The 21900-nt window shown below is 40.1% G+C and overlaps 1 protein-coding gene across 7 annotated transcripts in view; it reads left to right on the top strand.

The window, feature by feature from the left end:
• TNIK (TRAF2 and NCK interacting kinase) overlaps positions 1 to 21900 on the top strand; it is a 311530-nt gene that overhangs the window by 267160 nt on the left and 22470 nt on the right. For 5 of the 7 annotated variants that reach the window (XM_026705758.2, XM_087933454.1, XM_026705757.2 and 2 more), the window contains 4 exons: positions 862 to 959; positions 8581 to 8765; positions 13602 to 13731; positions 20983 to 21147. In XM_026705758.2, the coding sequence (XP_026561543.1) occupies positions 862 to 959; positions 8581 to 8765; positions 13602 to 13731; positions 20983 to 21147 (578 nt within the window). The remainder of the gene's footprint in view (positions 1 to 861; positions 960 to 8580; positions 8766 to 13601; positions 13732 to 20982; positions 21148 to 21900) is intronic. The other 2 variants (XM_087933457.1, XM_087933455.1) reach the window with 1 other exon arrangement.

Here is a 21900-nt window from a genome sequence, read left to right as displayed (position 1 = left end):
CATGCTAAGACACAAAGAAGTGAACAACCTTACAGTTTAGCACCCATGATCAGCTCAGAATTCCCACAGGTGCCAGGCTTCTTTCCAAGTCTAAACCATTCTGGCCTCTCAAAATTTAGTTAGCATTCCACAGGATCTCAAGTTTATGGGGAAAAGATGTGATGAGATCTCTAAAATCTCATTACATTTAGCTTGGGGCACAAAAAGTTGTCAGTTCCTGAGTGAAGGACGATATATGTTTGAATGCTGAAGAAAATGGATGCCACTAAGGCAGTTTGCTATCGCCTCTTTCTACATCAGAGAACTGAAGAAGTCCTTGGCAGATGAAAGAATCCTCAACCAAATAAATCCCCAAACCACCACCCCACCTGGGTGTCTTCCAAATGAGTGAATTAAAGCAATGGTGAAAGCTGGGAACAATTGAAGACCATACATCTGGAGGTACCCAGATTAGTCTGAGGCCATAGCATAGCATCAAACTTTATATCCTGACGGGGTGATTCCAAAATTGCACTACGTTCCAACTCATAGTTGGTATCAATGCCAACTTTTCATTTGAAGTGGTATGGCTCAGATACAAGTTTAACTAAGCCAAGCTTCCTGAAAAGGTTTCTCCAGGTTTTGGAGAAACTTATCTTAAGCAGATGTAACCAGTACCAAAATGCCAATGGTGTGAGAACGAAAAGAAATGGGGATTTCTCTCAGACCAGCATGTACGCTTTGAGATCTAGGCTCAAAAAAGATTACAGTCAACACCCAAGAGAATGGGATTTTATGAGGCAGACTTTCTCCCACTGCCTCAGACTTCCTCCCTGATTTGGTCTTGAATCCTTTTTTGTACTGGGTTTCTTCTTTGCCCAGGAAATGCCAAGCTTGAAGGATCGCCCATACTCCCACATGAACCAGCCAAGGTAAAGCAGGAAGAAAGCAAGGAGATGACCCGGCCAAGTCGACCTGCTGTGAGTCCCATTTATCTTTTGTGCTAGGCATCTGTCATGTATGAGTAGTATGTAGCAGTAGCAATAGCACTTAGACTGATATATGCTTTATAGTGCTTTCCAGCCTTCTCTAAGCACTTTGCAGAGTCAGCATCTTGTCCCCAACAATCTGGATCCTCATTTTACCCACCTCGGAAGGATGGAAGGCAGAGTTAACCTTGAGCCTGGTGAGATTCAATCTGCCAAATTGCAGGCAGCTGATAGTCAGCAGAAGTAGCCTGCAGTACTGCACTCTAACCACTGTGTCACCAAGGGTCTTATATTGCTGCTTTTTTTTTTTTATTTGATGAATCATCTCTCCACAAATTTTGTACAATTTGGGGGTGGGGGGGGAGAAGAAATAAGTATCTAACATCATACTTAAAGTATACTTCAAGTATTTGTAAGGTACTGTAGTACAGGTGGTCCTCAACTTATTACCTCAATTGAGCCCAAAAATTATGTTGCTAAGTGAGAAATTAGTTAAGGGGCTTTTTTCCCCATTTTACGACTTTTCTTGCCCCGTTGGTTAAGTGAATCACTGCAGCTCTTAAGCTAGTAACACGGTTGTTAAGTGAATCTGGTTTCCCCTTTGACTTTGCTTGTCAGAAGGTCACAAAAGGAGGATCACATGACTCTGGGACCCTGCAAGGGTCATAAATATGAGTCAGTTGCCAAGTGTTGGAATTTTGATCACCTGACCACGGGGATGCTGCATCGGTGTGAAAAACAGTCATAAGTCACATTTCAGTGCCATTGTTACTTTGAATGGTTACTAAATGACCTGTTGTAAGTTGAGGACTACCTGTACGGACAGTTGTCAATGTAGTTTCTAATCGTTTGTTGTATCTGCACTTGTTTTTATTTGGGGGAATCTTTCGAGAAATTCTGGCTTGGTTCAACACAAGATGAAGCAGGGAGATTCAGCTCAGTGCCTTGATTCCTAACCGAAAGAAGTAGACAAGAAGGAATTTAATTAAATATCCTCTGCCCTGTGGCTAATCTAAACTACCATTGTTTTTGCTATGAGATTTCACAAAGGCCTGTAACAAGCTGACTATGCCATTTCATACCAGCTTGATTTTGCTTTTTGACATTTTGTATTTCTAAATTGGAATAGGGTGTAGAAGAAATTACTTTGTTATTGTGTTTTTCTCTTTTTGCCCTTAATCATTTTTAGTTTGTTTCTAACTTACTTCCTGATTTTTCTGACATTTTATTTTTCTCCCTACACTGACTTAACAATTTTTGTTTTATTTCTAACTGACCTGGTTTTTCTGACATGTTATTATTTATTTATTAAATTTAAAGACATCTTTTCCTATCCTGATCTTTTTTTTCCTTCTGGTGCTAATTAATTCACCATTACCCTCAAGTCTATAATAAAGCAATAGAGAAGGTTTATAGCAGTGTCTATTCTTGGTTTGTCATGCCCTTGCATAAAGTTATGCTTAAAGTAAACCCTACTTCCTTGTTTGCTAACATCTCACAAAATGGGCTCTTGCTAATTGTAATTCCAGAGGAAAGATCTTAATATAACTAGAGAAACACTCTCTCTAAAAGGAAAAATAGGTGTAAGTGTGACATGTAAAACTTTTATTTAAGTTGTCTTCCATCATGATGTATTTAACCCACTCAGATAAGATTGTGGCATATTAGAGTTATAATGATAGTAGGAACCTAAATAAACCCATATTGCTAGATTTTCCTCCCCCAAAATAGAAAAGTCAATTCTGATTAAAATGTTGTCTATTATCTCAGGTATTTACTGAAATATGGAAATTGCACTTTCTCCTGATCCTTTTGGGCATTTGTGTAACAGGTAAAAGTTACATGTAGATCTAGATTTTTAGGTTTCAAACTCACCATTTTAAGATCATGTGGTAAAGGCTTCAAATCCACATGAGAATAAAGGGAAATGTCACCATGGATATTCTGGTTGCATCATGGGGTCTATTTAAAGCTCATGAGCTGAATCAGAGCTGCCATGCAGGTATCTAGGTATCTTCCCTGCTTGAATATGTGCTTTTGCTAGTTACACAAACTAAAATTTATATATTCATTATGTAAAGAAGCATGAGTGAGAACAAAGAAACCTGTTCATTATTTTATGCCATGGTTGCTGAATAGAGAATTCCCCAACCCAGACAGAAGTGATGTGTAGCTGCTCATGTGTTTTGGGTATTAAAGACACTCCAATTTTTAAAAAACCCAGTAAATGCTATTCCCAATGTTCTGACCAAGGCTTCCTGAGACCGTAATTAAGCACACGCTTAGTCCAAATAATTCTTGTTTTATTTCAACGCTGGGAATTATGTTCATTCCCAGCCGTAATGTCCCTTGAGATAAGCACCCACCTTTATCTCCTTTGAATTGCTGCCAACAACTAAAGTGCCAAATTAACTGTAAAAAAAACAACCAAAGTAAAAAGTCCACATAGAGCTTCAAGGTTTAATCTGAACAGAGCAAATAATTTTGCTTCCTGCAAAGGTTTCTGTACCTTTGCACCTACTTTAAACCTTAGGGGAGGGGGCAATCACCTCCAAGCCTTATTCCTGAGTCACCCCTTTTGTCTCAGCTGCTCTTGCCTTCTAGCAACTCTGCGCACACGTGCACTGGGAACATGCTCCCTTTGTTCCTCTGCCTCGCTGCTGCCAGACTCTGGACGCTCCAGAGCCAGTACATCACTCCCAGATGGTCCTGGCCACATCTCTGCATAGGATGCAGGACCCTAGTCCAAGTCCTCCCCAGATTCCCGCTCTGGTCCCCATTCTTCCCCACTGTCCAGTTCTGCTGCTGTCTGCACAGGCTGCCAGCGAACCACAACATTCTATCATTTGGAGTTAGAAAGCCTACATTTCACAGGCTTACCATCATATAAAAAAAAAAGAACTATAGAAAGTCTCCAAATTTGACTTCCCTAAAAATTCAGAGAATAAAGATCTATGCTACTCATGTACTCTATCTAGACGGCATCATTACATCAGTTGTTCCAGTTCCGTAGTGTGGGGTATTTGCTTTTGGCATTGCCTGGATCTAATTCTCACAATTCCTTTTTCCACACATTCCAAACTATAAGTAATTTTTATCAGGGCAACCTGGTCTACCCAAATATGGGACGGAGCATACTGCTGCTTCTTTTGCTTTTCATTCCCAATCCAAGAGCCTTCGCAGGCAGTCACTTTTGCAACAAACTATTTTTTTGTGTTAAATTTATATTTACCGACAGAAATAAAGGGAGGCTAGTATAGATCTATTTCAACCTATTTAGCTCTCATCAGCTAGTCATACTCTTTGTTTCTTTGTAAATATAAATATAACATTCCAAATTATATGTCCCTCCAAATTAGGATAGCTAAACTGAAGAAAGAGAAGACAACTGGTCAGAGGCCAGGAAGTATGTTCATAAATCCCAGATTGAAACCGATTTAGGAAAATATGTCAGGACCTTTACCAAACAGCTATTACATCAAAGATGATTGGTACCTTTATTATAGGGTTTTTTTTTACACAGGTTAAAATGTTCATTCCCAGAAGTATCATCTTCCTACATTCTGAAATTATAGAAAGGCCATTCGCAACTCTTTCAACCATGTAAAGCTGCTCTGAGACATGCTACATTGAACACCAGTGTATCTGTAACACCCTGTGGATTAAAACTGTTGTTTTCATGTGTGATTGGAAACCTAGAAATCTAAGAAACGAAACATTTAGGCCCAGTTGGGGGCCCCTTTCTCTTGCTTGAATGATTTGTGAGCAGTAATTATGAAGCTCTAGTTTGATATCCAAATTATAATAGGGGTTGCAGTTGAGAATGTATAAGCCAATTTTTTTACTATTTAATTCTCTAGTTGGATGATGGTGAGCAGACTAATTTAAAAGTAATATGATGTGTTGCTGCAGGTAATTGGAAACAATCCAGTCAGAATGAATGAGTCATTCATTACTGGACTTTGAAAGGTATATTAGAAAAATATTCATGCTGCCCAAATCTTAATTGGGCTTGTTTTCGGGGGGTGGGTGGGGGGGGTTGACCGAAGCATTTAAAACCAACGAATTTGTTAGTAATGAAAATATTTGCTTAGATTAGGCCAGAAATTAATTATGTTTGTTGGTAGTAGAAGCCATAGTTGTTATTTTCTTTAATTACATAAAAAAGAATATAATGGGGTGTAAAAACTGTATTCATCTTCTGGAGCAAGGGTCTCCAACCTTGGCAACTTTAAGCCTGGAGGACTTCAACTCCCAGAATTCCCCAGCCAGCAAAGTTTTCTGGGAGTTGAAGTCCTCCAGGCTTAAAGTTGCCAAGGTTGGAGACCCTGTTCTAGAGAGTAGAAAGAAGAGTGTCACACATTCATCTATGATTCTAGTCCTTAAACTGTTAATATTGGCTTGATGGTGATGGTGTTTACTCCTGCTGTCCGTTATTTGATTGAGCATACCTTTCCTATATATTTCAAGGCACCATCCATAAGATTTGCTCCTCCAACTTTTAGATTTGAGAATTTTGTGGGAGTAGGTATTCACAACTCCTAATTATGTTGTAATCACAAATTTTATCTTACTTGTTTGTCATAACTAAGAAAAAACATATAGAATACAGAAATAACAGAGTTGGAAGGGACCTTGGAGATCTTCTAGTCCAACCCCATGCTTAGGCAGAAAACCCTACAGCATTTCAGACAAATGGTTATCCAATCTCTTCTTAAAAACTTCGAGTGTTGGAGCATTTACAACTTCTGGAGGCAAGTTGTTCCACTGGTTAATTGTTCGAACTGTCAGGAAATGTCTCCTTAGTTCTAGGTTGCTTCTCTCCTTCCACCCATTGCTTCTTGTCCTGCCTTCAGATGCTTTGGAGAATAGCTTGACTCCCTCTTCTTTGTGGCAGCACCTGAAATATTGGGACACTGCTATCATGTCACCTCTAGCCCTTCTTTTTGTCAAAAATAATTTTCTCTAATACACAGCAGTAGGTTTCTTGCTACTTCAAGTTACAAAAAATTGGACAAACTGATTGTTAACATTAGTTACATCATCATGACTTGGTTAGGTCACTTTGTTGGATGGTGAAGCAACAAATATAATTAAAATGCACCTTTGAAAATGTGATACTTGGGGTATGAGTTTCAAGATACTGAAGCTCTCCATTTTAAAAAATAATAATAATAAAAGTCTCGATTTTTTGAAAATGAAGTAGAGCAATTGCCGGCTCAAAATTTGTCACTAATGTCAGATCTTCAGAAAAATTCTATAAAATGCCCCACTGCTGACCTTTTCTTGAACAACTGTCTTTTATACTTCAATCTCCCCTCATAAAACATCAGACAAACTAAAACCGTTGAGAATTCCTTGTGGGTAGGATTCACAATATTTTTGCATTGGGATAATAAATCAGTAATCACCAATAGTCTCATCCTCACACTAATGAATTAAAGAGCCATGCTTTTAAAGCGGGACAAATAATGTCGCATAGCAATGCTATGCTAATGTGTTGTAACTTTAGGATAATTTTTGTTTTAACAAACTGTTTTGAGTTAATCTGGGTGGAATCCTCTTGAAATGATGTTAGTTTAGTTTTCTGTTTCCTGGCATTGTTATGTGTTGAATTTGATAGCATTGCAAAGTTTGACTTGTTAGCTTCATGAAGTAAAACTTCAGTTGGCTTTTATTTATATTTTGAGACTTCTGATTTTGTAATGTCTTAAAAGTTGCAAAGATGGCTTCCTCTAATATGGAATGGGGAATTTGGGTAACTTTACATTTATAATTTCTGCAGTATTTCAAAACAGTAGACACTGTAGTTTAAGCAAATGAAAACCAGGTATTTGGTTGATTGAAACTTCTCCCGTTAGTTCATTGTTCTATTTCTATATCAGTCTGCCCATAAAGTTCAATATGCTCAAGATAGATTTTGTTCATAACATTTTACAAAATGACTAGAAAGGCTCACAATTTAACCTGAATAGTATTAGACTTGATGAGTAGAGGGAAGATGACACTTCACTCTTTGATTTCCTTACACAATCGCTATAGACTTGATCAGAAGTGGTATTCAGCAGATTCTGTCCAGTTCTGGAGAACCGGTAGTGGAAATTTTGAGTAGTTCAGAGAACCCCACCTCTGGCTGGAGATTTTCCTTCCCCTGCCACGCCCACCAAGCCACGCCCACAGAACCCGTAGTAAAAAAAATTGAATCCCATCACTGGGCTTGACATAATCAAGCAAGCTGAGTGCAGAACTATCAAAGAGAACTTCACTGAGCCTGGATTGTTAGGGGTTTTTTTTTAATTCTCAGTTTCTCCTATCAGGTTGCAAAGGACTGTTTATTTTTATTTTTAAGAGACATTCCAAGACATTTTACACAAAAAATAATTATATGATGCAGGAAAATGCAAATATAGCTAGAGGAACAAACCAACCAACAGTATAGAAACTTGAATTTTTTTCAGTTTCTTTTTCCCTAATCTTTTATATCTGAGCAAATTTGCTAATAGGTTCCTTAGTCTTAATATTGTAAGAGAGTTGATTGCAATTGTTTTGATCATCTTGTGCTTGCTTAATGCATTATCTTCTAACTCATTTAATTAAAGTTATTGTGCTTTTTATTTTTTACCCTACTGCTTTCCTTTGTGTGGTCATGAAAGCATGTAAGATTACAATAAATATCTCTTTACAGTTCTTACAACTTTTTGCCTCGAACAACACTATTAAGATATAAATGGGGAACCTTAAATGTTGTGTTAAATGAAAAATACTTTGTGTCTGGTAATTTAGGTTCTAGCATTATGATTCATGGCCAGTTTTGCATATGCATACATGCACTTCACTTGCACTCACATGCACATATTGTAAAATGCACCCTGCCTATATCTTTTGTACATCGTTATGCATGATTCAAATGATTATGTGAGCTTTACATATATTGCACATTATTAGTGACAATCATAGATAAGGAATCCATTTGATACATTGCACTGAATTTCTAGAGAAATGGATATAAAGAGGTCCACATGGAAAACGTAATAGCCAAAATTAGTTCAGTTAGCATAATCTGAAGTCTGTGCTATTTGGTCATGGTTGACCTCATGCACTTCCATTCCACTTAAATGTGTTTTAAGTGGAAGACATGCAGATTTTGGATCATCCAAATTGTACGTCTGGAATCAATAACCTTCTGAGATAGCATTGTTCCCAGTTTACTGTGATGGCGACTGCATTCTTGTAACTGCTATAGCTATCAATAGATTTAGGTATGCTAAATCTTATCATAATGAGCTTGTGTGTGTCATGACATTGTCATGCAGATGATACAAATTTATTTGTGTCAATTGCATGACATAATGTTCAATTTCCCCCTCCCCTAGTCTTGAACATGTTCATAGAAGGCTATAAACACATGTTTATGTGTAACCCATATGTTAGCAGTTTGCTGTTTGGTTTTCAGTGAGTATAAAGCCAGGGTTTAGTACAACAAACTCTATACATTCCATAATGTTGCCTTCTATATCAGCTGGCTATCGCGTTTCCTAATCCTCATTCCACCCCTTCAGTAGTTCAGGTGAAAATTCACGTCGTTTTTCTGCATTTTCCCCTTCTCGTGCAGGATCTGACTGCTTTAGCAAAAGAACTGCGGGAGCTGCGGATTGAGGAAACCAACCGGCCTTTAAAGAAAGTTACCGATTATTCCTCTTCCAGTGAGGAGTCCGAAAGCAGTGAAGAGGAGGAAGAGGACGGAGAAAGTGAAACCCAAGATGGCACTGTGCCTGTCAGCGACATCCCACGGCTTATGTAAGACATTCTCTCTTGGTGAAGATAAATCCACAAATGCGCCTCATTTGGAATTGTTGGTTGGAATAATGTTCTATAGACTAGCGGCCCCCAACTTTTTTGGGCACCAGGGACCGGTTCCGTGGAGAGAGGTTTTCCCACAGACTAGAGAAGGTGTGGTTTTGCATGCTGCCTGCATCCCGTGGATGGGGCTTTGCTTGTTTGCATGGCCCAGTTTCTGGTCTGGTGCCAGTCCACAGACCAGGGTTGGGGGCCTCTGCTGTAGACAATGGCTGAAAAACCATCTCCATAATGTATACAAAAGATTTCCCACCAGATTGGGCCAGGAGCTTAGTCTCCTGTTCTCTCTTTCTCCCCAAAGAGAAGTGAACAAATGCACAACAGTGGTGGTCAAGGGACCCAGCAACTAAATATATACATTTTCATTACATTGTTTGGTAAGGAATCAGACGATGGCAGTAAGACATAGGTGAGCAAAATGGGGCCCTATAGAGCTACATCTAACCCCAAGCCTCCTTTTTTTGTGGTTTCTGGAACCACTTCTGAGGTTAGTTACTTAAAATAGAGGGGCTGGTTTGCTGTCATTTTGAAGTAAGTGATGTAAGAAAATACTTCTGTTAACAATAGTCTTCCCTGAATCAATCAATATCCCAAATTCCTCTCCTTTAAAAAACAAAGGGAATGCCTATAGATATATCCAATTTTTTGTTTACTTTATATCATTCCTCCACCTAGTTTACTACCGGTTCTATGGGTGTGGCTTGGTGGGCATGGCGTGGCTTGGTGGGCATGGCTAGCTGGGCATGGCAGGGGAAGGATATCATAAAATCTCCATTCCCACCCCACTCTAGGGGAAGGATACTGTAAAATCCCCATTCCCTCTGCACTCCTGGGGGAAGGTTGCTGCAAAATCCCATTCCCTCCCCACCCTACTAACCTCCTTTCCAGCTCCGTTCTCCTGTGCAGGGCAACAAAAGAAGACCCAGCCAATCAACTGGGACTCGGGAGGCAGAGAATAGATGGGGGCAGGGGCAGTCAGAGGTGGTATTTGCTGGTTCTCCGAACTACTCAAAATTTCTGCTACCAGTTCTCCAGAACTGGTCAGAACCTGCTGAATAACACCTCTGCTCCATCCCCTATTTCAGCCCTCCTGCTTCCAAAATGCTTTAAGCCACCAAAGTTATTCCTCCTTCTAATGCAGACCTAAGCATTTGATGCATCACGGGCTGTGTCTGGTCCTTTGGCTGTCCCTGTCTGGCATGCGGTGGTGGGGTGGTGGCGGCAGGATTGTAGTGGTGGTAGTGGCAATGGTAGCGGACCTTAACAGTCCCAGTTTCTCACATGGCCACTTGGGAAAGTGAATTGCCCACTCCTCCAATAATATGAGGTTCATTGAGCAAGTTAACTGAATGAGACTTCTTGCTCAGGAAGACCTAGCTGTCCAAGCCCTACATCTCCATCTTGAAGTGGAGTTCCTAGTGCAAAATTTTTGAAATAGTAAATTTGGGCTCCATAAAGCAACAGTCAATCCTGTCTGTCAGTGGAATGTATTTCTGTAATACAAGGGTGTTAGACTGGAGTTCTTCAAGGGCCAGATCAGCATTGGTTCTCCTATAGGCCAGCTGGGGATGGAAGAAATGGGGCAAATGCCTCTTACAGAACCCTGCTGGCCAAAACGGGGTGTGGGGGCCCCTTTGTACTCCATTTTCACTAGCAGAGGCACCGTGGGTTGGTCCTTTGATATTTCCAGGCTGGCCCAATGGGCTAGATTTAAGCACCCTGTGGGATGCATCTGGCCCACGGGCCGTTAGTTTGACACCCCTGCTCTAATGCATTCTTTCTCATTCTCATACTGAAGAATTTAGGAATGGTCTTTTGAAAAATCACAGTTTTTTTTTTAAAGAACCTTCTCTGAGTTCTTCTGTATTTCTGTGATGACCTGGGGTGTGGCACAAAAGCAACAAGGTCACACAAGTAGGTAAAGTCCCTTTAATACCTCCAACTTTGCCCCCAATGTCCAGTTACCTTCGGCTGGAGAAAAAAGACTCTCCCATGAACAGTTTTTCAAGGGAAGAAATTCAGTCCAAACCCAAAGTATATATAAATTATAAATAAAAGCCAACACAAACTACGCTGCAGCAATTAATGGGACAGGCCAGGATAAGGAATTGCAGACTTCAAAAGATATTGAAACACACACACAGTTGGGAGGACACCAGAACCCAGATAAGACTTGACAAACAAAGATAATTCACGCTTTGCTTCCAGCAAGGTAATGTGCGCAAACACCCTTTTTAAATCCTGTTTTCCCAGCTGCAGCTAATGTAGGGAATCAGGGCCCTTTTCTCTTCCGTAACCCACATAACTCACATTGCTCCCTTCTCCGTTCCTCCCTGCATGCCCTAGGATAAAGAGGGAGTGGCCCTGGGTATTCCTCTGAATGCCCAGCTGGACTTTGCCCTTCCCCAGTTTCTTCCACAGCCACCAGAGCCACACTCCCACTCCCTGTCAGCGGCTTGACCTCCCCCTCAGAATCAGATTCCAACATGGGCATGACAATTTCAAAGATAGAGATTGATATTTTATTTGGCAGGCGCCACCTTTAATATTTGAACACGTCATTGCCATTTGTATCAACACACACTTCAATGATTTCTTGAAATTCTGAAGGCTGACCAAATTCAACAGTCCATCCGGTTCATGATCAGAGCATCTTTTAATTTATCTTTCTATAAACATTAACTAGGTCAATATCTGCCTTCGGGCACAAAACATGCAGCTGTTGCTTATTTTCATTCGTCAACCAAAAACATATGGCTGACGTTTAGGCAATTAGTTTATTTGTATTTTTCTTAATGTAGTGAAAAATATTCTGTATTGAAATTTTATGTTGGAGAGCTGTCAAAAATAAAAACGGCCCGGTTGGGACGCATGATTTGACAATAATGCTAGCTGAGGGGATAACTTTGAAAATAGCCCATGTGTGGCAAGAACTGCCTGTCTGAAATGTAGTCATATAACATTACATTCCTTCTTGCTAATCCCATTCGTCTAGCTTCTGCTGAAGGCAAGAAGAATCTTATAATATGAATTATAATGTTATGATGAGTACTTGAAACTAGTACAAAATTGGGGTGTGTGATGATGTATATGGGTGCTCCATCACTGGAGGTTTTGAAGAAGAAATTGGGCAACCATTTGTCTGAAATGGTAGAGGGTTTCCTCCTTGAGCAGAGGGTTGGACTACAAGACCTCCAAAACCCCACCTGCCAACTGCGAGGTTAGCAAAGATGCTCCAAAACATGTCTGCAAAATGTTGGAAATGCAATCAGACACAAGGCACATATTATCACATGTGGTGGACATGTGCAAAGGCAAAAAAAAATGGACGAAAATGCACACGTGGTTAGAAAAAATGTTAAAGCAACATATTGATCATAAGCCAGAAATGTTTTTGTTAGGCGTAGTAACCAGAAAAGTGTGATAAAGGGAATATATACTTAATATTGCATGTCTTGACAGCAGCAAGAGTTATATTTGCATAGCACTGGAAAAAATGAGGAAATACCTACAGCAGAGAGTGTAATTTTTAAAAAAATCAAGCTTGTGCAGAAATGGATAGGTTGACATTAAAGATAAAGGATAAAGAAGATACAGAATATTTTCTAACATGGAACTTGTTTTATCCATGGCTTGACAATAGAGGTAGAGATTAGAAAATAGATAAATATGATTATGCGTAAGCAAATTGACCCAGACAGTATACTGTTCACAAAGCACTTGTGCATGTAAAAGAAAAATGTATAAATAAACGAAAAAAAAGAAAAAAGAAAGACCTCCAAGGCCCATTCCAATTCTGTTATTCTGGTACTGTAATCAAAGCTCTTTTATATATGAGCATGATAGCTATGTATGAATGGAAGGTACAGCTTTGATTATGATGCAGTGACCAACCACCAGATCAACTCCCTGTGTCCCTGTTCCTGGGTACCCAGCAGTGGTGCTATTCTACCGGTTCAGCCTGGTCCTAGTGTACCGATAGCACCAAGGATCGGCTGAGACTGAACCAGTTCTCTTTGATGAGCTGATGTTGGGCCCTCCTGCCCATCCACCCGGGTTCCCATACTGACCTTTATTCCCTACTCTGGAAATACAGCTACTCTGCGCGGTACAGCAGATTGCTGCACATCAGCTGTTGAAGCTACAGGGATTACAGTAGGTGAGTAGAAAAGCCTCTGCGCATGCACAAAGTGCATGTTTGGTGCGCGCATGTGCAAAGTGTCTGCGTGCGCACAAAGCGTGCCCATCAAGCCACACCCACCGTACTGGGGGTAAACCTCTTTGAAACCCACCACTGGTACCCAGTGTATGCCTTAAGGCCTTTTCAGGATCAGCTTGGAGGGAACATGATAACATTGGATACACGTTTCCCATTTAAAGAGACACCATCCAGTTCTCCTGTCTTTCTCCTTGAAGTTAGTTCAGAAAATACATTCCATGGAGCAGCCAGAGTTGTATATTATCCGAATATGACAGGAAGCAGCACAGGACAAACTGAAAATGTAATGTCAAGCTTTCAAAAAAAAAAAAACCACAAGTTTGGGATCAGAACTGTGAAATTGCTTTTTCAGGCAATAGATACCAAGAATGAGAGAGACCGGCATTTTGGGAACATGAGATAGAATCCTTTTAGCTTCTGATCGTGATTTTTCTATATCTTGGCAATTACAAATCTTTTAAGGTTAATTTTTTTTCCTATAGTCGTCATGAATTTATCACGAGAAACCAACTACTTCTTTCTCTTTTCTTTTTGTTTTGAAAACTCCTCTTTTTCAGACCAACGGGAATGCCAGCCAACAATGAGTCCTACAATCTAGGAATGGTATCGAGCCATGGTGGTCTGGAGCCTCCCCACCCTGACAAATTTAGCAGTATTTCAAGAGAAGGGACTTTAATGATAAGGGAGGTAAGTGGGTGGCAACCATTTCTTCTCAGCAGTTCCCTTTGAGAGATAATGTCTTCGTAGGCTATGAATAATAATTACACTGTGTATTCTGAGCACAGAGTGATTGATTAAACTGTACTGGTTTGCAGCTTATTAGTATAATTATAAAATCTAAACAAAAGATGTGTCTTAACTATAAACAGCACAAAACACTGTAGGACATAGCAAGGTTGTTTTCAGATCTTCATCTTCTTTCAAGCTGACTTTAAAGCAAGCAATTTGCACACAATTGACAGTGTGAAAGTGAAAAAGAAACTTGGTTCACATACTACAGGTAGTCCTCGACTTACAACAGGTTCATTTAATGACCATTCAAAGTTGCAACACTGAAAAACAAATAACTTATGACCATTTTTCACAGTTGCAACTTTTGTAGCATCCCCATGGTCATGTGGTCAAAATTCAGATGCTTGGCACCCGGTTCATACTTACGACCGTTGCTGTGTCCCAAGAAAATGTGGTCACCTTTTGTGACCTTTTGAGAAGTAAAATCAATGCGGAAGCCAGATTCACTTAACAACTGAGTTACTAACTTATCCACTGCAGTGATTCACTTAACAACCATAGCAAGAAAGGTCGTAAAATGGGGCAAAACTCACTTAACAAATGTCTCTCTTAACAATAGAAATGTTGGCCTCAATTGTGGTTGTAAGTCGTGGATTGCCTGTATATGGAAGAGATTCTCAGTTGCTAATTTAGATTAATTATAATTCTTAGCACACCAATTATTTTTCCTTGGTGAGAAGAAAAGGAAGGCCCTCTGTAAAAGTCAGTGGTGAAAAGTACACTTGTGTTGTTTTTTTGTAAACATAACAGGGACAGGGCAATTGCACAAATATAACAAAAGGCAGGCTTTAGTAAAAGTTATTGAGGCAAAGCTACACCTCTTTGTGGGGTACCATAATTAATATCCTGCCATTGATAGATAAACTTTTCCTAATATCTGGCAGATCATGATGATAAGGAACTGCACTAAACATCGTCCCAAAAGGTGCATTTCCAAAAGGCAACTGGATTTTCTTGTTGTTGTTGTTTTTGATTATTATTTTTTTTGTTCCCACCAAGTAGCTGCTTCAGTTCTTCTTCAGTTCTAGAACTGAAGCAGTTTCTTGGAGGAGAAAGGAAACATTTTCAAGCACCTTTGGGACAACCGTGAGCTGGGTTGATTGAGAACCTCCATAGACATTTACGCCAAACGTCATTTGCTTAGGCTGCTTCCTGCTTAGGCTGCTTCCTTCTCCTCCCAGAGAAATAATACTCCTTTCCTCTCCTCGTATGAAAAGAGTAGGTTTGCTTGATGATATTGTCAGGACAAAAGGTCAGATTGTAGGAGGCAAGTGAAGGCAAGATAATTTAGCTAAGGGCATGAGCCCAGCCCATATTCTGTCTCGTTTTGTCCCACGGGGATACCCATTGATTCAGATCCACTCTCTTTAATCCCCCTTCTGTCTTTCATTCATGAGTTAGTGCCATTCCTTCCCTCTCTTCCTTCAAAACATTATCTAAAACAATCATGAAAACAATCTTGGGGAAAAGAAAGGTCATCTATTTTTTTTTTTTCTTAAGCCCTGAACAAGTGGAAATAGATGATTCATGGTCAGAACTCCTATCTTAAGAAAAAAGGACAGCACCCAAACAATAAAGGGGAGATCAGTGTATCATTCACAAGTATACCTGACACCTTACATGAAGATCTCCAGCACTGTCCAGCAATCATCTGTGATATTAAATGACCCACTTCCCTTTGTGAGGAAACAGTAGTGTTGCTTATTGTTGAAGCCAGCTATAGTTTTTAGAAGCAAGGATGGGGTGGAGGAGCTGTTCACAGCTAATTTTTTCTAGCCATATTCTGTTGTCTTAGAAGAACCATATGAAGAACCATTACAGGAACTAAGCATGGCGAGTCTAGTGAAGAGAAAGAGAAAGTCCAGGGGAGACATGATAGCAGTCTTCCAATATTTGAGGGGCTGCCAGAAAGAGAAAGGGGTCAATCTATTTTCCAAGGCACCCAAAGGCCAGACAAGGAATAATGGATGGAAATTGATTCCACCTAGAAGTAAGGAGACCATGAGAACAATCAACCAATCGAACAGCCTGCCTTCACAAGTCATGGGAGCTTAAGCACTGGAGGCTTTCAAGAAGAGATTAGACAGCCATTTGTCAGAAATGGTGTAGGGTCTCCTGCTTGGGCGGGGAGTTGGACTAGATGACGTACAAGGTCCCTTCCAACTCTGTTAATCTGTTAAATCTGTCTTTTCATTGTGGTGGCAGGAGCTAGAATGATGGAATGGAATGGAATGGAATGGAATGGAATGGAATGGAATGGAATGGAATAGAATAGAATAGAATAGAATAGAATAGAATAGAATAGAATAGACAGAGTTGGACGGACCTTGGAGTCTTCTAGTCCAATCCCCTGCTTAGGCAGGAAACCCTACACCACTTCAGACAAATGGTTATCTAATCTCTTTTTCTGATCTGAGGGTATTTCTTTGTACAGAGTACATGTCCATGTAATTGTCAAGCTAATCGCTGGCACTTTCTCTACTTCTGAAAGCCCTCAAAGTGGTAATAGCAGCCACATCCTCCAGGGCTCATAGGTTACTTTTAAACATCTGTTTTCACCTTGTGACCTGAAAATTCACAGGTAGACATGGAAGAGAGCATCTATAATGGGTTGGAGAAAATATAGCTGGCAAAATTGTCACCTAAATAGTAGTTTAGGCATCTTAGATAGATTTTCAATCTAGGTTTTGTGACTTTGCAGTAAGTATCTTCTAAGTCTTAAACAGTCCTTGCCCAATGCAGTTTAGTAATAGAATTTGACTGTAATAGAACTATATGTAAGTTCTGGTATTTTCTTCCTCTGGATTTCGTTGGCAGCACCTCGTGTTTTAAGATCTGCTGATAAAAGACCTGCTGTAAAACACTCTGTGAAAGTCTTCTACTTTACACATCCTTTTCCCTCTTTAAAATATGATTCTTGTGCAAACTAGACATAAGATACTGACATAATTCAGATGATAGCAGAGGTCTCCCAACCTGTTGACATAAAATGTGAGCTTACCAAAATAGTACAATAGGAAGGGTAATATAGTGAGCTGGCTTCCTTCCTTCCTTCCTTCCTTCCTTCCTTCCTTCCTTTTTCTTTTATTCATTCTGTCTTTATTTACTTATTTATTTTCTTTCTTTCATTTCCTTCCTTCCTTCCTTCCTTCCTTCCTTCCTTCCTTTCTTTCTTTCTTTCTTTCTTTCTTTCTTTCTTTCTTTCTTTCTTTCTTTCTTTCTTTCTTTCTTTCTCTCTCTCTCTCTCTCTTTGCATTTGGCAAAAATTTTGTGCGTAAATTGCATTTGTGTTTTCTGTGTAGTCCTCTTTTTTGTCTGAAAGAACCATGCTGTGATGACTGCCTGAGATTTCTATTTTCGCCCCGCTTCTTTCTTTGTCCTCCCTAAATAAATCATTGCTCTCTGATTAAATTGAGAGTTTTAAGAATTGTGGCAGATGCCGTTTATGCAGCCTGGGGTAATCTCTTTCAGGTACATTACCCTGCTCTGGAGTCTTCCCTTAATAAGTGGCACATTAGGCACAAACAGCAGGTTGCTGCAGCTGTAACACACTGCTGACAATTTCTGCCAGACTTGTAATTCAGCTAAAATAGCATCAGCTAGCTTTCTTTTTCATTTTTTCCCCTTTTTCATTGCCAACAGAGGCTAGCAGAAAGAATAGAGTTTTTTTTTTCTTTTGCTAGATTAGATTGCATTTATTGAACCACAGATGGAAGTGGGGGGAAAGGAAGGATGCTGCAATGGAAGCACCTAAACTTCATTGAAACTAGTATGCAACTAAGCTTGTGTGCTCTGTGGGACCAAAAGAAACTTACTAATCTGTGCAGGGGAAGCACAAAACTACTTGTGCACCTCGACTTAGAGTAGCCTGCCTACTCAGGGGCTGCCCCAAAGAAGAGGGAGTCAAGCTATTCTCCAAAGCACCTGAGGGTAGGACAAGAAGCAATGGGTGGAAACTAATCAAGGAGAGAAGCAACCTAGAACTAAGGAGAAATTTCCTGATAGAACAATTAATCAGTGGAACAACTTTTCTCCAGAAGTCATGAATGCTTCAACACTCACTAAGAAGAGATTGGATAACCATTTGTCTGAAGTACCTTCCAACTCTGTTGTTCTATTTTAGCCACTGTGGAAAAAAATAGCTTGGAAAAATGGCCAGTGGTTTTGATAAATTCCAGATTACATAGCCCAGAAGGCTTGAGTTACCAACACCTTATGTTGTTGGTGGCTCTGTGAAAAACCGGTGACTTGTTTTGTTTGATTTTCAAGCTAATATTAGTGCAGAGATACACAATCTAACGTTCCAGAGCTGGACACAACTTCTTGATTTATGCACAAACAAACAGCAAGGCTTTCCAAAAGTGCTGCCAACTGGAATGAAGAGGACTGAAAGGAGAAGTTATTAAATCCATGGGAAGCAATCCCAGCTAAAGTAGGTCAGGTGTGCATTTAAATAGGAACAGATTTGATGAGGTTGAAACACAGTGAAAACAAAATTTCCTTTTTTGTCCAGGCCCACCTTTTTTTTTTTAAACATGGCCCTGACTGACTGGATACAAGGAGGCCAAGACTATTACAAGCCAAAAGCATGTGGCTAAAATAAAATGCCATTTTGCCATTTTTTAAAATTATTTTATAATTACCATGCCATTTCAAAGCTACTGGGCAAAATACCAGACAACTGCCCCATGCCAGGATATAAATCCCGATTTCTGCTTTGGATGCAGTGATCCTGCCAGAATAGAGCATATTTTCTCAAACAACCTATCAGCTACCCTTGTCCCACACAATATTTTTTTCTCTTTGCATGCCAATCTTGGTAGCTGCATCAAAATTAATTCATACCATTTCTCTGTTACACCCAAACAGCAAATGATGGTTTTATTAATAAACTTAAAAGCCTGGTTTCATATAGTGCATCAGAGACCCAAGGCTGATCCTTGGTTTCTCAGTTAAGACATAGTCTAACAGGTTCTAGATACCAGCAAAGGTCTCTAGATGTCAGGAGAGGAGAGAGGAACCAAGACCAGTTCTATACAGCTCATTTAATAGTCAGTGAGTGGGATTCATGCAAACTCTCCTTCTGAAACGTATTAAGCTGGAATATTTATTTCCAAACATGTAAGATAAGGATATTATCATTCTTTTACTAAAGGGGATCCTGCTGGCAAGGTAAAAACTGTACAGCAAAAGGGACATAAAATTCCAGGCAACTTCCCGGCCCAGATCTTGATGAGTATTGTACTAACTTAGAGCTCCCCGTTGGCTTCTGAACTAGAAGGAACCAAAGCTAAGTTATCAGACAGCAGAGTAAATAGCTTAGTCCTTTTCTTGACTTAATATTTTTTCATAACTGGATTTATGCCACACACCAAGCCAGGAGCGGTAACTTCTTGTGTGGGATCGCTATTTTAGGGGCTCCAAAGGCTGCATTAGTATCATCGCCAGACTGTACAAGGGAAACATTTTGGCCCATTTTTAGGGAGGATGTGGAGATTTTGAGACCAACCCGCCATGCCTCCCCCTTATCCATCCCTGGAAGTGATTGAATCCTTGATAGATGATCCCCAAGTTGACATGCAGAAGGGGAGAAATTTGGTGAGAATAGAGAAGTTCATTTACTTCTAACGTCCCTTTGAAGTAGTTTTTCCAGTTGGGTCCCTTTCTAAGATTGCCTTAAATTTTCATACAGGTAGTCCTCAATGTACGGCTACAATTGAGCCCCAAATTTCTGTTGTTAAATGAGAAATTTGTTGAGTGAGTTTTGCCCCGTTTTGCCACCTTTCTTGCCACAGTTGTGAATCACTGCAGTCATTAAATTAGTAACATGGTTGTTAAGTGAATCTGGTTTTCCCATTGATTTTACTTGTCGGGAAAGTCACAAAAAGGTGATCGCAGGATCCCAGGACACTGTGATCATCATAAATATGAGTCAATTGCCAAGTGCCTGAATTTTGATCAAGTGACCATGGGGATGCTGGAACGATTGTAAATGTGGAAAATGGTCATAAATCATTTCTTTCGGTGCTGTTGTAATTTTGTATGGTCACTAAATGAACTGTTGTAAAATCAAGGATTACCTGTCCTAATCTGGTCATCATAGGCCAGGTAGGCTGAGGTAATATAGAATTGAAGTCTAATTCCTCTGGAGGACAGCTAGCTGGAGAAAGTTTCTGCAAGGGAAATGTTAATATTACAAGTCTGAGAACGCAGCAGATATTGGATATTACTATATTTCCCATGAGATAGTTGCTCTGTGCTGTTAAGCATTGTCAAAATTGAATCTTGCCACACAAAGATGAAGAATGTGACAAAATAATTGTGTCGAGCACATTTTCATATGCCTTCTTATAAAGTCAACACACTCCGTTAATTCTGTTAATGTAAGATGCTATATAGAAGATGGCAAGCATATTATGATGAAACTACATTCAGATCCACATTTTTCCCATTTTTCCCACCAGTTTATTTCTAAACTTATCTCTGGCCCAGTAAAGAAGCCCAGTGAATTTGCAGTGAGGGCAAGTATCACACTAGGCAACACTTGCAATAACCGTGTTATGGGGACACAGCTCTAGTGGTGCAAGAATCCTGAGATCCTGATAGGACACTTAATCAGGCTGTTCTGTTTGTGCCAGTCATTTGAAAGCTCTATATCCTACAGTCAGCACCTCTACTCTGGTTGTCAGCTGCCATGCAACCTGTAGGCATTTCCATATTGACAGCTTCCAAACACTTGCTTTAAACATGAAAACCATGTTGACTCCACTGTCCTTATAATATTTCTTCTGCATCCTGTCACTTACGCGATAGTTTTTGCCATTGGTATAAATTTCTAGCATTTCTAGATTCACGGTCTTTTTTAAATAAAAGATCATAATCATCTTCCTTCTGCTGTAGAAGCATGCTGTCCCACCAACTCACTGGCCTGTGAATTCATTGTTGTGTTGCATGCCCTCCTAATGTCACCTCCGCTGATAGTTGCCTCTTGCTGCATGTTGTGTGTCAAGAAACCAGGGGTCTTGTTTCCGTGCTTGCTTAAGAATGTGGGTTGATATGGCAAGCTTGGGTTGTGTTTTTTTGTTTGTTTGTTTCCTTCTGCAATTCCTCCTCCTCTTCTTTTCCATATAACTTGTGTCTCTGCAGACTTCTGGTGACCACAAGCGCTCAGGCCACCCAGCCAGCAATGGCTTTGCTGGCCATGTCAACCTTCCCGATCTAGTGCAACAAAGCCACTCACCTGCGGGCACGCCGACTGAGGGCTTGGGGCGAGTCTCCACCCATGGGCAAGAGATGGAGCCAGTGGCTGAAGTAGGTAGCAGAGGCCCTTTGGGTTTTAGACACTTGTCTCTTTCCCTTTGTTTCACTTTGTAGCATTCTGTTTTATAGAGGCACTCTTGAGTGCGGCAGCTTTCCTGTTCTTTTCTTAATTGCATTCTGTATTAAGACGACAAGCAGAATCTCTGCAGTACTTCTTCTCCTGTTACAAAGGAATGAGAAAGAAGCTAGAATACTCCCAAGATACAAACATTCCCACGTGTTGGTAGCTATAAAACCCCCAAATGGAACAGGAAGTATATTACAGAAAAGGAAACTCAAACGTTCTCATTACTAATGGTGCTGTTGTGGCACTAAGCATCATTTTGGAAAAATTTCAAATCTTCCAGGATCCTCAACGATCTTGTTAGAAATACTGGTGTGCGGTGCCATATAGGTACACAAGAAATAACTGCAGTTCTTGCAATATTTAGAGCCACGACCATTGTGAAGCAGAGTTTTCAGAAAAGGGACTAGAGCTTCATTGACCAGTCTCACTCTGTTCCTAGAACCACACATTTCATTTTATTTTTATTGATTTGTTTATAAATAAGATTTGTATAGCTTCCCCATCTTATGTAACATAATCCTGGGTGGCTTACAAAAAAAGTAAAATGATACGAAGCATAAAAGCCTCCCAGAACACAGCCCACTACCTGGTCTTGAGCTGTTCCCAACCAAGACGTGAAAGTGGCAGGCAAGTATACGGATGTATGCACATCCCAACTTGTACAAGCGGCAGGCAAG

The sequence above is a fragment of the Pseudonaja textilis genome, chromosome 4 (assembly GCF_049901715.1).
Source record: "Pseudonaja textilis isolate UNSWEBS1 chromosome 4, rPseTex1.2, whole genome shotgun sequence".
In the NCBI taxonomy this organism is placed as follows: Eukaryota; Metazoa; Chordata; class Lepidosauria; order Squamata; family Elapidae; genus Pseudonaja; species Pseudonaja textilis.
The sequence above is the reverse complement of the archived record's forward strand: the minus strand, read 5'-3'. Positions and strand labels throughout refer to the sequence as shown.